The following is a 15998-nucleotide window of genomic DNA, read 5'->3' on the forward strand; positions in this document are numbered from 1 at the left end:
CATTCTTATCTGTGCTAATCTGTTATCCCTCTCACTTCAGGCGGCCGCGGTGGTCCTAGCGGCCGCTCTGGTAGACAAGGAGAAGGAGATGGAGACGACGTACGACCCCGTGGTGGGCCACGTGCTCCCGTCGTTTCCGCTCTACAAGGCCCAGGAGATCATGACCCGGGTCGACTTTGTGCGCGCCTTCGATCGCCTGAACCTGTTTAGCATCACGAGCGACGCCCAGGTCCGGGCCAGCTCCGTGCCCATGCACCTCGCCTTCAGGGAGATCGTCTCCCAGCCCGGCTTCCGCGAGCATCTCCAGGGCACCATCGACCGCATCGCCGCCATCGAGAGCCTCGGCCGCACGAGGGAGCTTGTGGCCAAGGACTTGGTCCTCGGCGGGAAGTATGAGATACGGAAGATCCCTGGAGGCATTGACGTGTCACTACGGGAGAAGGAAGAAGAGGAAGCCACGGGCGATGACGACAAGAACTGATCGAATCCGCTATATCTTGATAAAGTTACTCCCTCACGGGCGATTCGAAGGGCACGAAACAAAACAATATATGATTCGGTAGCCCGGGTTGCAATGTACATACGTTCACGTACGATACGATCGGAATTGACACCGTCTGGATGGAGGCTTTTTTGAACCCTTACTTTAATGGAGCGGAACAAGACAGCGCTCAAGGGGGAAAGAGAGCGGGGCCGAGATGGGTCTCGCCCTTTTTAAGCATACCGAGAAGAGAAATCCGGGGCGAGACAGAGTGAAGAACGTTCAAGAGAAGATCGAAACAGCAGATTATTCGTTAACGCTGGGTAACATGATGTTCGTGGCTTGACGAATCCTATATCCCCAGCATAACACTCTCTTATGACGCCAAGTCGTAACGGGCCGTGCTGATGACGGTTTCACCTTCGCCTCCCAACAGGCCGCTTCTCCCTTGAGATGTGGACGCCGTAAATTGAGTTCAGGATAGGATATTTCTCTTTCATCGATCCGTTTCAAACAAATCTTCTGAGATAAAGTCATTCCTTCTTTCCAATACCATATACCCGCACGCCCAAAACACCCGAAATCGGCAAACCCCCCCAGATCCCCCCCCAAAAAAAAAACCGTATTCTTTCGAGCACCACTCCGTCGTCTGAATTCAGACTGCTGGTCCGGCAATTGATTCTTGCGTTTTCCCATCAAGTTCAAAAAAAAAAGTTCAGAACCCCTTGTCCGTACCGTAGCCGCCGAGGTATAATCGTCATGAAAGACAGTGGAGAAAAAAGATAACGGACAAGCAGACTGTCCAGGAGTATTTAATACAGAAGAACAAAAAGTTCGTCAGCTCTGTCGGGTAGGAGTGTGCACTGACAGAGGAAAGGCTGCCTGCAGCTACGCAACAATTCTGCAAGATGATGTGATCTCGAAAAAAAAAATAAAAAGAAAAGAAAGAAAGGAGGAAAAGGCGGGCGGCTTTGCTCCTCCATAAAGTGAGGGAAATGCTGCGGAGCACACCTCCTTCATCCTTGGGACACCCTTTCATGCAGGGATGAAGTCCAGTCCTAGATTCTGGGCCACTCCAGGCCAGTCCCACGCCGCGACCCAGTCGCCCGCCTCCATAAGCCGCCAGACTTCCTCGAGGAGCTGAAGCACGCAATCTGCGTTCCGCAGCCCAGTGTAGCCCTTGACGGCCCTGATGGCAGCACGGACGCGCTGCTGCTGTGAGGGCCTGAAGCAGGCCGTCCCGACCAAGAAGCACGGGAGGAGAAGGAGGGTCTGACACGGGTCACTAGGCTTGAACCACTCCAACAGATTCAGTGACTCTTCGACGGCCTGGGCGAGGTCAGGATCGAGGTCCGGCGGCTGTCGGGCTGGGACAGGGGATTCCGCTCGGTTGTCGCGCCCGGCTGCGGTCACTCCGCTGTCTGCTGCAATGCTGCCCTGTGGGCGAGACGTGGGCTCCAGGCGCGAATTCGGTCGGCCATCGCTATGGCTTGACTCATGGCCGGAGGCGGTGAGCTGGGGAGAGGAGGCGCAACTGGTTGACGCGGATTGCGGAGGCGTATTGACCACCGAGGCCGGATACCGGCCATGGCAAGGTTGACTGTTGTTCAATAAGACGGATGTCGAGGACGATGCCATGGACGACGGCGTCGAAGATGGCAGATGGACGGTCCGGTTGAGGTATATCCACAGCATCTGCTTGTACAGGAGGGTGACCTGCTGGCGGCTGTCTCCGGGGGGCCAATAGGTTGTGAAATCGCGAATGGCGCCATCGATCTCGCTGCCTTGATAGAGCACTTGGTAGTCAACGGCTAGGTCCACCTGTGCCATCATCTTGCTCCGAATGGTGTTGCGGATCTCGGTGATCTGGGACAGGTAATTCAGCAGGCCGTCGGCGACGCCGAGCAACCGGGGTTTATCCATGGTGGGAAACGGCGGGAGAGGCTCGAGGCGACGAGCGGCGTGGCCATTGAGGCCGGGGATGAGTTCGGCGGCGAATATGTAGTATTGGAAGACCTCGGCAATAAAGGACAGAAAGGGGGAGTCCTCGGGTGGTGAGCTGGAGATAAGATTGCAGTAAGCCTGGAGATGCGGCCTGTGTTCACTTCTCGAGTCGCCCTCGACGAGAGCCTCGAGGAGGAAACAAAGCATTTGGCCATACCGGGCCTCGGTCGAAACTCTGTCGATCGTGTGTGGTGCCTTCCTGGCCGCATCAATGTCCCGGTACATGTTGAACCGCGCTTGTTGGTGATGGTAGAACGAGCGCTGTTTCAGGGCCTCGAGGGTGGTGTTGGGATTGTTCCTCAGGATGTTGAGACCGTATGGCGTCTCGTAGTCGATATGCTTGCTCGCCAGGGACAGGATGGAGTGCATCAACCCTCGGTGCTTCACCGCGATTGGAATCATCATGTCTTTGAAGGCGTTCTTGTGCTCGCTCTCGACGGTCAGCACAGCGCTGAGGTGTTCGTTGTAATGTTTCCAAAATATCCTGTCCTCGACCGTCTCGAGACAGTGGAAGAGGGGGCGCATGGTGATGGACGGGAAGCCCCGGCACCTGAGGCGTTCTGCGTCTGAGGTCAGAGGAGAGCTGTCATAAGAAAGAGAAGAGCTGGTGGTCACTGCCGTACCCTCTTCGGCCCTTTCTTTTCCGCTCTTCCAGATCTGCTTCTCTGGGTAGCCCTCGCAAACAACCGCATTTTTTTCGCAGTTCATGCCTGTGGAGCGGGTAAGGAGCCTATCCAGAAAGACGCGACTGCTCGCGAATCAGCGAAGACGAGCTTACATCGTGGCTTAGCTTCATCGCATTTCTTTTTCCGTTTACGACAGGTCAAGCATCCCGTCTTGGACCGACCCTTGGTGATCTTGTTGTGTGTGACGACGTTCGGTACGAACGGGTGCTTCCGTGGTCGTCCCCTCGGTCTCTTCTGCTTCGAGTGTTCCAAGGCTTCTTCTTGCGGTGGGCGGCCGGGGAGCGCGCGGGTAGCGAAGGGCGAAGGAGCCTCCTGGAAGTCATTCATACAGAAGTCATCGTCCTCTATCGGCTCCAGCTTGGGAACCAAAACCTCGGCTACGTCCCCCCCTTCTGAGGCAGCAGCATCCCGGTGTTGTGCATCGTAGCGCTCCTCGGGACGGGGAAGTGGAGAGGGGTTTTCGGGGCCAGCACAACCTGGCGGCGGCCAGGCGGGGGTTTGGACAGACGACGATGCCGGACGGGATGTGGCCGTCACCGAGGGAGACTGAGACGGAGAGGCGAGACTGGCGGAGCTGTGGACAGCTCCACAGGGCAGGTCCACGCCGTTGCTGATGGGCGAAAGCTGGCCGGTGTGGGAGAACCCCACGCTGGAAGAAGAGGCTGAGACCGAGGTGGACCCCGTCGAGCGAGAGCCCAGCCAAGGCGAGGGCATTGCGATTGACCGAGCGTCGTCCGAGTCGATGCTATGGCTATCCGACCACTTCAGGTCCCCGTTGCCTGGACCGACGGAAAGGAGACAATCCATCGCTCGTCAATAGCGAGACCATGCCAACACAGCGGTATGGACAAGCAAGGGGGGAATGGGCGACTCCGGTTGGAAGACGGCCGCTGGGTCTTAAGGCGAATGACTGCAGCCGCGCGGGGTGGGGAGAGCCGCTTTGGGGCCAGCGGCGCCCAGCCTGGTTGGTTCGCCGATCAGATATATCTCGGGGGCATGCCAAAGGCTACGGAATGGTCCATGCGGAGAAAGAAGGCATCAAAAGAGGAGTAGAAAAAAAGAGAGAGAAATGCGAGAATTGAGACAAGGGAGACTTAGCAAAACGCGACCTCGTCATTCCGTCTACCTCCCGTACCAACCCTCCTCCCCCCCCCCCCCCGGCGCGGGTCCCTACTCCAAGTTTGACTGGCAGTCAGCTTCACGGCGAGGCGTCGTTCGAAACCCCGCGTACTGTGTATTGTATGTACGTATGTGCACTGCGCACATCGCAGTACATTTGCAAGAGGTAGCAAGGTTCGTGGGGAGTGGCCGGCGCTTCGCAGGGCTCTCTGCCTGCTGAAAAGAGCAACGGGCAACGCCCACGCCTTGTCCATCTTCGGCAGCAAACCAGGGTCTTGTTGCATGGAGGCGCTGAGCCATGGGTTCCGTCCAGCTTGGTTTCTCCACCGTGCCATCGTCCCGTCTCAGAGCACGGGGTCCATCCGGCCAATGCCCCTCCTCGAGGTCTCGGCAAAAGAAAAGTCGAGGCTGAACTGAGGGAAACGTGAGGCAAACATCCCGGCCGGTTCCTCTTCAGCTACGATCTTTTCTTGAAAAAAAAGGAAAAGGGACAGTGGTGTGTCCAAAAAGAATATTGGAGTGTGACAGAACGGAGAAAAACATCTCGGCATTTTCCCTATGCCTTCCTCAGAAAACCGTGCAAGCTGGTGCAGAAGCGCGTCGAGGACGCGGGATGGCGCGGGGAGGAGAGAGGGGCGGAGATTTGACGAGGATCACAAATGCGGGAGATGTGGGGCTTGTGCTCTTTCCGCCCGCACCCTAGCTTCCTTCCATCTTCAGAAAGCACGCGCCCCGCCAAGAGCCATCACCCGTCGCAGTGGAGCTCAGCGCTTGGCAGATCCCCCCCCCTTCCTCCTCCGCCCGGGACTTTCCCGCCTGCCCGCCTCGATTCTGCGTCAGCCATCTACTACTGATCGACGACACGGCCCTGCAACCTGCAAGAACTGCACGCCTGCATCGACTTAGCATCCTCGGGCCAACATGTTTCACTATCAGCAGATGACAGCCCAGCGTCCAACCCCCAACCTAGGGACAACAGAGGGTGCCCCCGAGGACTGTGTTCGTCCAGTTTTGTCTCGCGGATCGCCGGGAGGTCTAAAATAGCCCCTGATGTCTCGGGACATGCATACACACACTAGGCCAGATTAGTGGAGTGTTTACTAGCCACTCGAAAAAGAGTCAAAGGGTGAGCCGTTCGCCGGGAAACATCTGGCAGGATTACCTTGACAAAGCGGATCGAGAGCATGATTTCCGTCAATTTTTTCTTTTTCTTGAGCGACCACTTAACTAATGATGTCACCACGGCAAGTTTCGAGGTTGTTCGCTAGCCCGAATCCCCCGTGCATATGTAACTAGCTGAAAAGGGAGCATGCCAGACGAACGCCGAATGTTCTCTCGGTGCTTTTGAAGCGAAATGGAGCCCCGCTTATCCTGTGAACAGAGATGTTTGTAGGCATTCTCTTTAGTTATTGGTGCTCGACTCCTGTGCTTCTTCTGTTGGCTGTGCTTTTGTTGGCAGCGACTTATTTCTCCTTCAGTAACCGTCTATGGCAAACATTTTCCAATACCAGGGGCTACGAGGTGGGCTCGCTCACCTTAATTAGCTACTATTCGGCAGGACGTAGGTCATCATGGTAACCGGGCGGTTATATTTACCTATCTTCCTCGTGGCCGGGTCTCTCTATTGAGAACAGCCGTTTCGTACAGACAACGGCATTGCTAGGCATGGCGAACGAACAGGGCTTGCCTATACAACAGCCATTGCAGCCTGATCTCCCATCTCAGACCTGCACGCCCCCGGTGCTGCATGTTGCTCCGCGGGACCGAAATCAAGGGACGTCCTCTTTTGTGGGGTGCATGTGTGCCCAACGCTCACACCATATAAGCGGCCCAGCCGTGCTAGCCAGCCCTCCCGAGTCAATTTTATTTCTGGAGCTGCTGCACGGATACGCCATCGTGTATGTGCATACATGCATGCGTAGGGTGCTACACCTATGTATGTGAGTAGCCTGATCGAGATGCTGTACTAACTCGCAGGGTGCTGCCGGTGTATGTATGTATGTACATACGTACGTAATGTACATACATCCGTACATACATACAATACTGCACGGAATACATACAGAAGGCAGCATGCTGCATGCCGGTCCGCCGGCTCTCCACTCTCATACCCTGCTAGGACCTCACTTAACTGGTCGACTTCGCAGTGTGCGCAAAGCTGGCCGTTGCGCCCAGTCCGGCAACAGGGAGGAATAGTTTCCTTCCAGCGGTCTGCGCTGAGAGTAGAAGAGGTAGAATATGTATGTACATATCACGGCCCAGACCATAGTCTGCACAAAAGGTAGTGTAAGCCTTGTTCCTCGCTGGCTGCCAGGTTACATGCTGTTTCCATCGTGGCCGGGAGGGGGCGACTCTCTGGACACCAGACGCGCATACACGAAAAACGGGCGCTCCTATTTTGGTGGGGCAGGAACACCGGCCGAATGTCGTCATAGTGGGACCTTGCTGCTGTTCTCTCGCTTTGATGTTTCGCTTCCCATTTCAAAAAAGATTTGAGCGGATTACGGATATTAGTTGCAGTACTCCAGCTTCAAGGCTGTTCCCATGTTGGCATGGTTTGAGGGAGATTGGTTATCGTCTCGCTTAGTTAATTGGAATTATCAGGCCGCTTTAGTCACCCCAGCCGCATTGCACTGACAAGCAGACTTCTTCAAACTGCCAAATCAAGCCAAGGTTACCTGCCCTATATTTTCAGGTACGTACGTTCTGACCCTTAGTTTGACTTACGTACTGGGTTTGATGTTGAAAAGGGGAGGGGGGGGGAGTGGTGCTTCTGGTACCTCTGACAAGACAGCTCATTCGGCATTTTCTTTCAAAGAGTCGAGCTCTCCGAAGTCGGTCATAACCCCGGTGGTCAGCGGGATCCGCAAGAGACTCGCGGTATTGTGCGGCCTGCTTCGGCTTCTGGTGAGGAAGCATAACGCTTGGCTTTGAATGGGTCGTTTCTCATCTGCAGCATGTACGGATTAGAAAGCTTCAACGCTGGAGTGTAGGGAGTGGGGGTGGCGTGCTGACGGGATCCTGCGCTGATCCATCCGCCGAACGAGAGCAATGTCTCGGCATAATGCAACACGCCAAGGAAAGGGCGCCTCCAAAGACGACTGCGCAAAGTCTCATTGTTCTCACAACTCGTCCGTTGTGGTTACCACACTTGCGGACTCTCCACGTAAGCCGTCCAATCAATGAATGTACGGTGCTCATCGGACAACGAGAAGGGGATCAGAGATCCACGAGTGGGTCGAGCGCGAGAGAGAAGTGACCGACTGGTTTTTTTCCTCTTCCTCTTCTTTTCAGTTCCGCTCCCTCCAACGCTTATTATGAACGAGTACATAACGTTACATATCTCTTGGCCATCAGCAGCCTAAGTCATTAGTGTAGGACCCCTGGTACTGGGTACATACCTATGTATGTATGTACATACATAGTTACATACCTACATAATCCGTACAGTACGTACACTACGTAGCACACAACAACAAGCAATGTAGCCACTGGAAGAGTGATATCTGAAAGGTGGTGGAGCGTCCTGTATCAATGGAACCTCAACCAACTTCCCGGGCCCGGCAACAACGAGTCGAGCCGCCGGAGCGCGTCAGACTGTGAAACCGCCTCTGTTCGCCTTGCAAAGGTCTCAGTGAGGAGGGCTAATGGGTACACGACATATGCATCCCATGTAATCTATATGAGCGTAGTTATATGTTTCTCTCGTCGTCCCTCCCTCTGACCAATGCTGAGAGGGAAGAGGGGCGAAGGAGGAGGAGGGAAGGGAAGGGGGGCGGGAGGGGCCGAAGCCCATCGACGAGAGTACAAACTTGGGAGGGACCCGTGCCGCCCCTCCCATCCAGCATCGTACTTGATCTCATCTCGCTCATGATCCCAGCACATCCGAAGCACACCGCCCGCCTTGCGAGCATGATGTCTGCCCATCTCTCTCTGGCCCCAACCCTCTCCCCTACGCACGGATGCGTTGTGGATGCTTACCGCCTCACAGGTAGCGAGATGGTGTATATACATACACGCTCTGTACAGAGGCAGTGGGTGCGTGTGTGTGAAGCGTTGCATACCGGTATTGTGAATGGATGTCACCACCCCAAGAACTGGCTCACCGCTTTTGCGCATGCAAAGTCGCTAAAGTTAACTACAGAAGGTCAGGTCGCTAATACAAATCTATGCGGAGTAGCGCTTCTGCTATAGTGGTTTTAGTGGCTTGACCCACCATACTTCAAATTCTGTATAGCGCCTTCGTTCTGCCGGCCAAATTTGGCGGTGAGCCGATCCTTCTGGTACCGACGTCCGTATAACGTTAACGTTACACGAATTTGTATGGATTACCTTCTCTGGACCCGGGCTGGTTCGACCCATCGCCGTGTGGTTTCGTAAGCCCCACAGGAAATCCCGCGAGCTCACTCATCAACAACAGGCCACGCGAAAGCTGGCCTCGTCAGTGACGGCCAGGCGCCACGGCGGGGTCAGAGCCAATCACGCATCCTGGGACACTTGCTTCGACCTCTGTCACACCGATTGTCCCTCTGCCTCGAGACATTGTCAAATCTGAATCAAACGTGGGTAGAGATGAACCGTGTTGATTCTCCTGAAATCTAGAACTTTGACTTAAGCGAGGGTAAAAGAATATGTGTTCAAAAAAAAAAAAAAAAAAAAAAAAAAAAAAAAAAAAAAAAAAAAAAAAAAAAAAAAAAAAAAAAAAAAGAGAGAGAGAGAGAGAGAGAGAGAGAGAGAGAAGAGAAGAGAGACCTCTCTCCTTCCGTTTCAAGATGAGCCTGGACAGCTAGCTGTGTCTGCGCTCGTTCATCCGTCTATCTATATTTCCCGCAGAAACCTGCACACACTCCACGCACGCACTAATGAAAACAACAAGTCACCCTGACCACCTCACGGCTGGACGACCGCCAGACGTCCTCGTACCGGCACGTTCACCGGGCTCCGGATCTCGGGGAATCCGCTGACCCGGACTCCGTTTTGGAGGAGCAGACAGCAAGCTGACCCGCCGAAATGGAACATACCAATCTCGTCGCCCTTCTGGACGCGCTGGCCCTCCGTGACCGTGATTTCGCACGTGCTCACCTCCGTCAAGCCGATGGCGATGAACGCCACCAGGCCGATCGCCGGGTTGTCGGCTTCGACGAAGACGATGCCGCGCGTGGCCATCGCCGAAGCGTAACCCTGCGTCGCGAGGTGGCCCTTGGCATCGCCGCCGTCCGCGAACAAATCGGACAGCGAGATGCTAAAGTAGGTGCCCTCTTGCACGAAGCAGCGCCTGATCCTGCCCGAGACTGGCGCGTGCCATCTGTGGTATGACATGGCCGACAAGAAGGCATGGCAGACCGTCGCGCCGGCGAAACGTCCTGCCAGAGGGTCGCGGCCGAGCATGTCGGCGACCGAGTACCGCAGCCCCTTGATCCAGAACTTGTCGCGCAGCTTGGAGTTGTAGGCGATGTTGAGGATGGTCGACTCGCAAGGGCTCGCAATGACATTGTCGTCGTCGGGAGACGCGACTGGTCTCACCGACTCGTGAAACTGGCGGGTGAAGAAGTCTGGAGACGTTCCCAAGTCAACAGGGGGTTTTCTGTAGTTGCGACCGACTGGGCGCGTGCTAACTTACCGTCCCATGACTTAAACCCAAAATGCTCCTTCGACGGATCGCATTTGTATAGCTCCTCAAACCTGAACGATGTGTTGTAGGGCGCGTTGGCGACCTCAAGGAGCTCTTTGAACGCCGCTCGGCAGAACCAGCCGTTTTCATGATCGCCCAGAACCTCTACCGACTCCGGAGTCTGATCCGGTTTTAGACATGCATAAATTGTCCGGGCGTGCTAGTTCCCGGGCAAGGGTATGAGCATACCTGCAGGTACTTGCCCCATGTGTTGAGGATCTTCTTGAACATGAGGTTGACATCAGGATCCAAGAACGCCGCATGGCCACTCGGGGTGCTCATGGCCTCGTCGAACATCGCCACCAGAGGTACGCCAGCGAGGCCGGCGCTCGCGGCTGCCTGGGTCCTGTTTCAGACACATCTCAGCCACGGCACCATGAGGCAGGGTCAAGGGTGGGGCGGCGTACCACTCAGGTGCTGCCACAAGCACATGGTTCATAACCTGCAACATTTGCTCGTAGTCCCGAATCCGAGGCCGCACCGTTGGATTGTTCGGATCTGGCTCCTTGACCGGGATTTCTTCCCACATCCCTGTGAAGTACATGTAGAAGCGGGGATCCGACGTGATTAACTCTCTGAACTCTTGCAGCACAGGAATAAGCTCCTGCTCTCCATGTTTGTCAATGTGGTCAAGAATTTGGCCCAGCCACGCTCCATAGTCGCGGGTGTCGGAAGGCACACATGTCCGTCCTCTGAAGCAACCGGTCAACGTTTGAGGCTCAATGAAGGGTTATTGCAGCAGTGTTTGTTTACCTGTCGCTCCGGTGCCCGTTTGGGGTATTAACATGCTCACCGTCCTTAAGCCCCGTCTCACCGTTCTTGAGCTCCATCTTGCCGTTCTCAAGCCCAGTCTGGCCGTTCTGAAGCCTCATCTCGTCGTTCTGAAGGCCCATCTCGCCCCGAGTTCGACAGTCCGTCGCCGAGTGAATGCAAAAAACGATTGCCCACGAAGAACGCAAGGAAGCGAAGGCATCGCTGAAGGGTCCGGCGAGAACCGAGTGCCATATAAGAATAAGCTCTCAGATCGCGAGAGACACCGCAGGCCTACGTCAGCTGAGCAACAGGATAAGACAATCCCACCACTGCTGAAAAGGACGGGTCATTTGTTTCTTTTTCAGCCGCTTTCGCCGAGTCGAACACGCATTATAGCCTGCAGAGAATATCAAGTGGATGTCTGAGTCCATCGTCATGCCGTCTTCCTCCTTTTTCGGGAAGAGGCTGCATGCCGCCGGTTGTGTTCTCTCCTGTCCTTTTCGTTGAAAGGGTTGTACAGAATGTCGCAAACGCCACACAATATAAAGCCCGGTTCTTTCTGGACCGACAGGCTCAGTGTCGTCTGCATCATGTCTTTGACAGGCTGTTTGTAGACTCGTCTTTTCGGTTTCACTCGCCCGTCAGTCGAGACGCCGACTGTCCAATCATGCCGGCCTAGGGTGTTGGTTGGAAGCTCGCCCAAAGCCTCTGTCGGTGGGTCATGAGGTGATCCAAGGGAGCAGTCGGGATTGTCAGCGGATTCGTCGCGTTCCCCATCGGTTTCTGCTCCCTCGACTGCGTTCACATCCCCAACATTAATCGGCCTCCCAACATCATCTCTTGAAACCTCCCCCACCTCGCAGAACTGGGGCCGCGTGGTCAGTCTCCTTCGGGGGTTTGCTCCTCTCAACTCCGGAGAGATGCGCGGTGTCAGAGGAGGCTCAATGGTTCCAAAAGCTGCGACTTTTGACAACGCCTTGTCGGCGCTCGGGAGAACGGGACGGAAGTACGCCAGAATTGATCCACGGTTCGGCCGTTTGGCTTCTGCCGGTCGTTCTGCCTCGGATTGAGATTGGAGCACTGGGTGCTGATCAGGCACTTCCGCTGGTAATGAGTTTGCAATCATAGTAGTAGGACCTCCGTCACTTTGCGTCGCCTCCTGCTCCTGCACTCTCGTCTGGATCGTTCGTCGACTATAGGTTCGCAGGGGACGTTTGCGTCCCTGGGACACCGCCGTCGGTGTTGCCCAGGGAGAGTCCATGACGTGGTCGAGTTGACATGTCGACATGCTCTGGGCGGTCCAGGTCTGGGGTGTTGACAAGATGGAAGCACGAAAGGAACGGATATCGGCGCGCTGAGAGAAGAATGCCGAACTAGAGATTAAATACAATATGCTGTTGGCATGTCTAAAGGCAACGTACTAAAAAGTCATGAAGATGCCTCGCTAGCCGGTTTTGTCGATTGATTCTCGTTTAGAGGCCAAAGTTGTCCCCGCAGCAGGTCGTAAACTAGAAGTGTGAAGCGTCGCGTTTGACGCGTCTGATTCGCGCTCAGCGCGCGCCGGCCGAACGCCCCGCGGAGGGTAATGACGTGGGGCTCGGGGGTCCGGACCGTTTTCAGCAGTCTTTACAGTGAGTTTATGGATGTTGGATGTACAGTAACTACATACAGTAGTCCGTAATCGGTATCGGTTAGTTATTCCCGTGTTCTGGATTCCGCACCCCATCCTGCATGTCCGTACTGAATAAACAGGGAACAGCAAGAGGTCGGGATGAAGATCGTGAAAAATAAATAATAAACAAATAAATATAAAATAAATATAAACAAAATGAATAAAAATGTATCGTCCCAGATCAATTATGTTGCAGCTAATGAGAAGTATTGCAGGAACTTCTCCGCTTCCTTACTTAACATCCTTATGCCGCCTTCGAAGGGTTGCGTCTTCATCCCGAGATTCCGCGCCAACCACAGTGGCTTTTGTTTCGGCACCAACGGTCCAAGTCTGGACGACTTCTTTGACCTCATTTATGGTTTTGTCCTTCTTCTTAGCTTGACTAAGGTGCCATATGTAACCAGAATAGACGGCGACCTCGGCGATGCCAACGACGAGGCTCCCGGCCATGGTCAAGAACAGTCGCGCAGGCGTGCTCCACCACCTCGCCGCGATCCAAAGCGTGGCGGCGACCCCAAGGATACTCGCAACGAAATTCAGGATGAGCATCAACTGGCGGTGCACGTCCCCGTAGGTGACATCATCGTCACCCATGTCTGCCTGGTTACTCGGTCGATTCACGGCAGCGAACGACTGAGCCATGCTTGCGCCAGTCACGTACCGCTGGGAAAATGTTTCCATTGTCGGCAGCGGGTTCGTCATACGTTCGTACTCTCTCTGGTCCTGTTCCCGGCGGAGTCGTGCCATGAGCTCTTTGTATTCACTCGACTTCAGCGGTGTTAGCCTGGGAGATATCTCGAGTCTGCCAGAGGGCTCAACTCACTGGCTCAGGCTTCGGAGGCGGCGGTGGAACGTAGATTTTGGAGCCTTTCAGGAGCGTCTCCAGGGTGTACTCTCCATGTCCGGCCTCCTTGAGGGCTTTCCACAAATTCACGATTTGTGAATGAGAGACGGGGTTGCCGACGGCAGGCGCTCCAAGCGACGGCTCAGGCTCGTTTTGCACCAGAGTCGCAGTTGTTGCCTTGCTCAGTGCCTGCAGTCCCGCAACGATGCTAGGGGTCATCGTGAGTAAGACCATCTTATCGGCCAATACCGGACAGCGCCGGGTTCGGGCCGGTTGGGAAGCGATGGAACTGTGGATGACGGCAATTGTCTTGTCTCTCAAAACGACTTTGTTGGCGATGCTTCACAAGGCTACAGCCGTCCTTCAGGGCGAGTCCGAGACTGACAAGGTCGACCCACAGCGCCAAGATGGCCAGACGCGCAAGGTAGCCGGTGCCCGAGTGCATGCTCCAGCCACTAAAGATGCCCCACAAAATTAGCCACATCACGCCAAGGGAAAAAAAAACCGCCTCCAGAAATTGCCGGCAAGGAAGTTTTCGGGATCCACGGGGGAACGAACAGGCCAGAGACGATTTTGTGGTCCAATCGCGCGCTTCTTTCCACCCCCAACTCTCCATCTCGTCCCAAATGCGCGAGACGACCGAACCGTGACGGTTGGCAGTCCATTGGTTCTATCCGAGGAGGAACGCGCGAGGAAATGCAGTTAGGGGCGGGGGTTTCGGTGGTTCGCGGAGCCGGAAGCGTCACACGAGTCGGCCGGGTTGCGCGGATACGACGGCCGACATGCGCAGAGTGCCTCGGGGCGGTGTCGCTCGACGCCCGGTCACCTCAGTCTAGGGTCTTGTTCCACTCGGGGCGGCCGCGGCCGTCGGCGTGGGCGGCCGCCGTCTCCGTCGCCGGCAACATCGTCTCGAATGCCGTCACGAGGGCGACCAAGGGCGACCTGCCCACCATCGATCCCCTCCGGATCGTGGCCAAGGAGATGAAGTTCCTGACGGGCAACATCAGGAAGCTCCTCGGCTCCGGCCACCCTTCGCTCGACCGCGCCGCCAAGTACTACACCCAGTCCGAGGGGAAACACATCCGGCCGCTCATAGTCCTGCTGATGTCGCGGGCAACATCGCTCTGCCCCAAAGCGCCACACCGCCAACAGGCGACCCTGCAGGCCTCGGCCGCCATCGACACCTCCATCTCCCCGCTGTCGATCCTCGCCGATTACAACCCGTCCGCCGGCGCCGAGAGCGAGCCGGTCCTCGCCGACGCCGATGGCATCCTCCCCTCGCAGCGGAGGCTAGCCGAGATCACGGAGCTGATCCACACGGCCTCGCTATTACACGACGACGTCATCGACCATTCCGTGTCGCGGCGCGGGGCGCCGTCGGCGAACCTCGAGTTCGGCAACAAGATGGCCGTGCTGGCGGGCGACTTCCTCCTCGGGAGGGCGTCGGTTGCGCTGGCGCGCCTGCGACACGCCGAGGTGATCGAGCTGCTGGCCACCGTCATCGCCAACCTGGTGGAGGGCGAGTTCATGCAGCTGAAGAACACGGCGCGCGACGAGACCAACCCGCAATGGTCCGAGGACACCCTGACCTACTACCTGCAAAAGACGTACCTCAAGACGGCGTCCCTGATCAGCAAGAGCTGCCGCGCGGCCGCCCTGCTGGGCGGCGCGGACGCGCAGACGGTCGACGCGGCGTACAACTATGGCAAGAACCTCGGGCTGGCGTTCCAGCTGGTGGACGACATGCTCGACTACACTCGCAGCGAGAAGGAGCTGGGCAAGCCCGCCGGCGCAGACCTGGAACTGGGGCTAGCGACCGCCCCGCTGCTGTTCGCCTGGAAGACAATACCGGAACTCGGGGCACTGGTGGGGAGGAAATTTTCCCAAGAAGGCGATGTTGAACGGGTGAGTAATTGAGGCGCAGCCGGCCTTTCTTGAAAAGAAAAGGGGGGGGGGGAGCCGAAGGCGGGACGTGCTAACAAGGCAAATATCTGTAGGCGCGGAATCTGGTGATGCAAAGCGACGGTATTGAGCAGACCCGCGCTCTTGCCCAGGACTATGCCGAGAAGGCCATCGCCTCCCTCAGCCTGTTCCCGGAGAGCGAGGCCAAGGATGGCCTCGTCGAGATGGCTGTCAAGACGCTGCAGCGGAAGAAGTGAAAAGCAGGAAAAAAAATAATCTGTTAACGAGGGTCGAGTTGACCACACTGTACTAACACGATGATTCGCCTGACTGTAGTTTTTGCAGGGCGCCAGAGAGATGTGCGGGGTCCGGAGTATACTTTTAGAAGTGCATACCATGGGGCTGGGTGTACGACAGAGAGGGCCTTGAGACTTTGCAATCGCCTTTTCTCTTTTCCTTTTTTTTTTGTTCTCACTATGGACAGGGGGCTGGCAAGGTGTACGATGGAGAATGCATCATCTGGCGCTATCAGGACGGGACGATACATCACTCGAATTCAGCTCAAACTGATGCCATTCCGTGCGGTTGGATATCTTAACTCGAAATGTATACCCCTGGGTTTTATCTACACCATCCTATCCTGTACCTTTTTCTCCGTCGACGTCACATCCTGGAATCGAGCGCCGTAGTTTGCGGGTAAGGCGACACAAGGAGCAGTAAGTACTCCGTACTCCTACTACTAATAAGGGTACTCGGTAGCCTTGATGTCCGGGAACAGGTTCCACAGACATGTTACCCATCCAGGCGGAACTCGACCTGTCTGTCAATCAGGTTCGGTACTTTTGGAGTGCTCTGTCCCCCCCCCC

At 55.8% G+C, this 15998-nt stretch overlaps 6 protein-coding genes across 6 annotated transcripts in view; 2 read left to right on the forward strand and 4 right to left on the reverse strand.

Annotated features, from left to right (window-relative positions):
• The window catches only part of P884DRAFT_270418 (uncharacterized protein), a gene marked incomplete at both ends in the record, with an annotated part of 1566 nt that extends 1085 nt beyond the window's left edge, over positions 1-481 (forward strand). Inside the window, one exon of the mRNA XM_069442350.1 lies at positions 41-481. Within this exon, the coding sequence (XP_069296761.1) occupies positions 41-481 (441 nt within the window). The remainder of the gene's footprint in view (positions 1-40) is intronic.
• A 1035-nt stretch (positions 482-1516) lies between these two features.
• On the reverse strand, positions 1517-3885 carry P884DRAFT_278281 (uncharacterized protein; the record flags this gene model as incomplete). Its single annotated transcript, XM_069443171.1, has 3 exons — positions 1517-3045; positions 3109-3195; positions 3264-3885. The coding sequence occupies 3 exons, from the start codon at positions 3883-3885 to the stop codon at positions 1517-1519; spliced, it is 2238 nt and encodes a 745-aa protein (XP_069296762.1).
• A 5245-nt stretch (positions 3886-9130) lies between these two features.
• P884DRAFT_309031 (Phophatidylserine decarboxylase-domain-containing protein) lies at positions 9131-10854 on the reverse strand (the record flags this gene model as incomplete). The annotated part of the gene is made up of 5 exons (XM_069445159.1): positions 9131-9842; positions 9911-10082; positions 10151-10307; positions 10369-10653; positions 10715-10854. 5 exons carry the CDS (start codon positions 10852-10854, stop codon positions 9181-9183), a joined length of 1416 nt encoding a protein of 471 aa, XP_069296763.1. The 3' UTR covers positions 9131-9180.
• On the reverse strand, positions 10716-12168 carry P884DRAFT_260600 (uncharacterized protein). Its single transcript, XM_069441474.1, has one exon. It carries the CDS (start codon positions 12000-12002, stop codon positions 11148-11150), a length of 855 nt encoding a protein of 284 aa, XP_069296764.1. The 5' UTR covers positions 12003-12168; the 3' UTR covers positions 10716-11147.
• A 449-nt stretch (positions 12169-12617) lies between these two features.
• Positions 12618-13449, reverse strand: P884DRAFT_278283 (endoplasmic reticulum-based factor for assembly of V-ATPase-domain-containing protein; the record flags this gene model as incomplete). The annotated part of the gene is made up of 2 exons (XM_069443172.1): positions 12618-13154; positions 13210-13449. 2 exons carry the CDS (start codon positions 13447-13449, stop codon positions 12618-12620), a joined length of 777 nt encoding a protein of 258 aa, XP_069296765.1.
• A 324-nt stretch (positions 13450-13773) lies between these two features.
• On the forward strand, positions 13774-15401 carry P884DRAFT_30941 (isoprenoid synthase domain-containing protein). The gene is made up of 2 exons (XM_069445168.1): positions 13774-15135; positions 15228-15401. The coding sequence occupies exons 1-2, from the start codon at positions 13927-13929 to the stop codon at positions 15387-15389; spliced, it is 1371 nt and encodes a 456-aa protein (XP_069296766.1). The 5' UTR covers positions 13774-13926; the 3' UTR covers positions 15390-15401.
• The last annotated feature ends 597 nt before the right edge of the window (positions 15402-15998 follow it).

This window comes from Thermothelomyces heterothallicus (assembly GCF_042370625.1).
Source record: "Thermothelomyces heterothallicus CBS 202.75 unplaced genomic scaffold P884_scaffold_14, whole genome shotgun sequence".
Classification (NCBI taxonomy): Eukaryota; Fungi; Ascomycota; class Sordariomycetes; order Sordariales; family Chaetomiaceae; genus Thermothelomyces; species Thermothelomyces heterothallicus.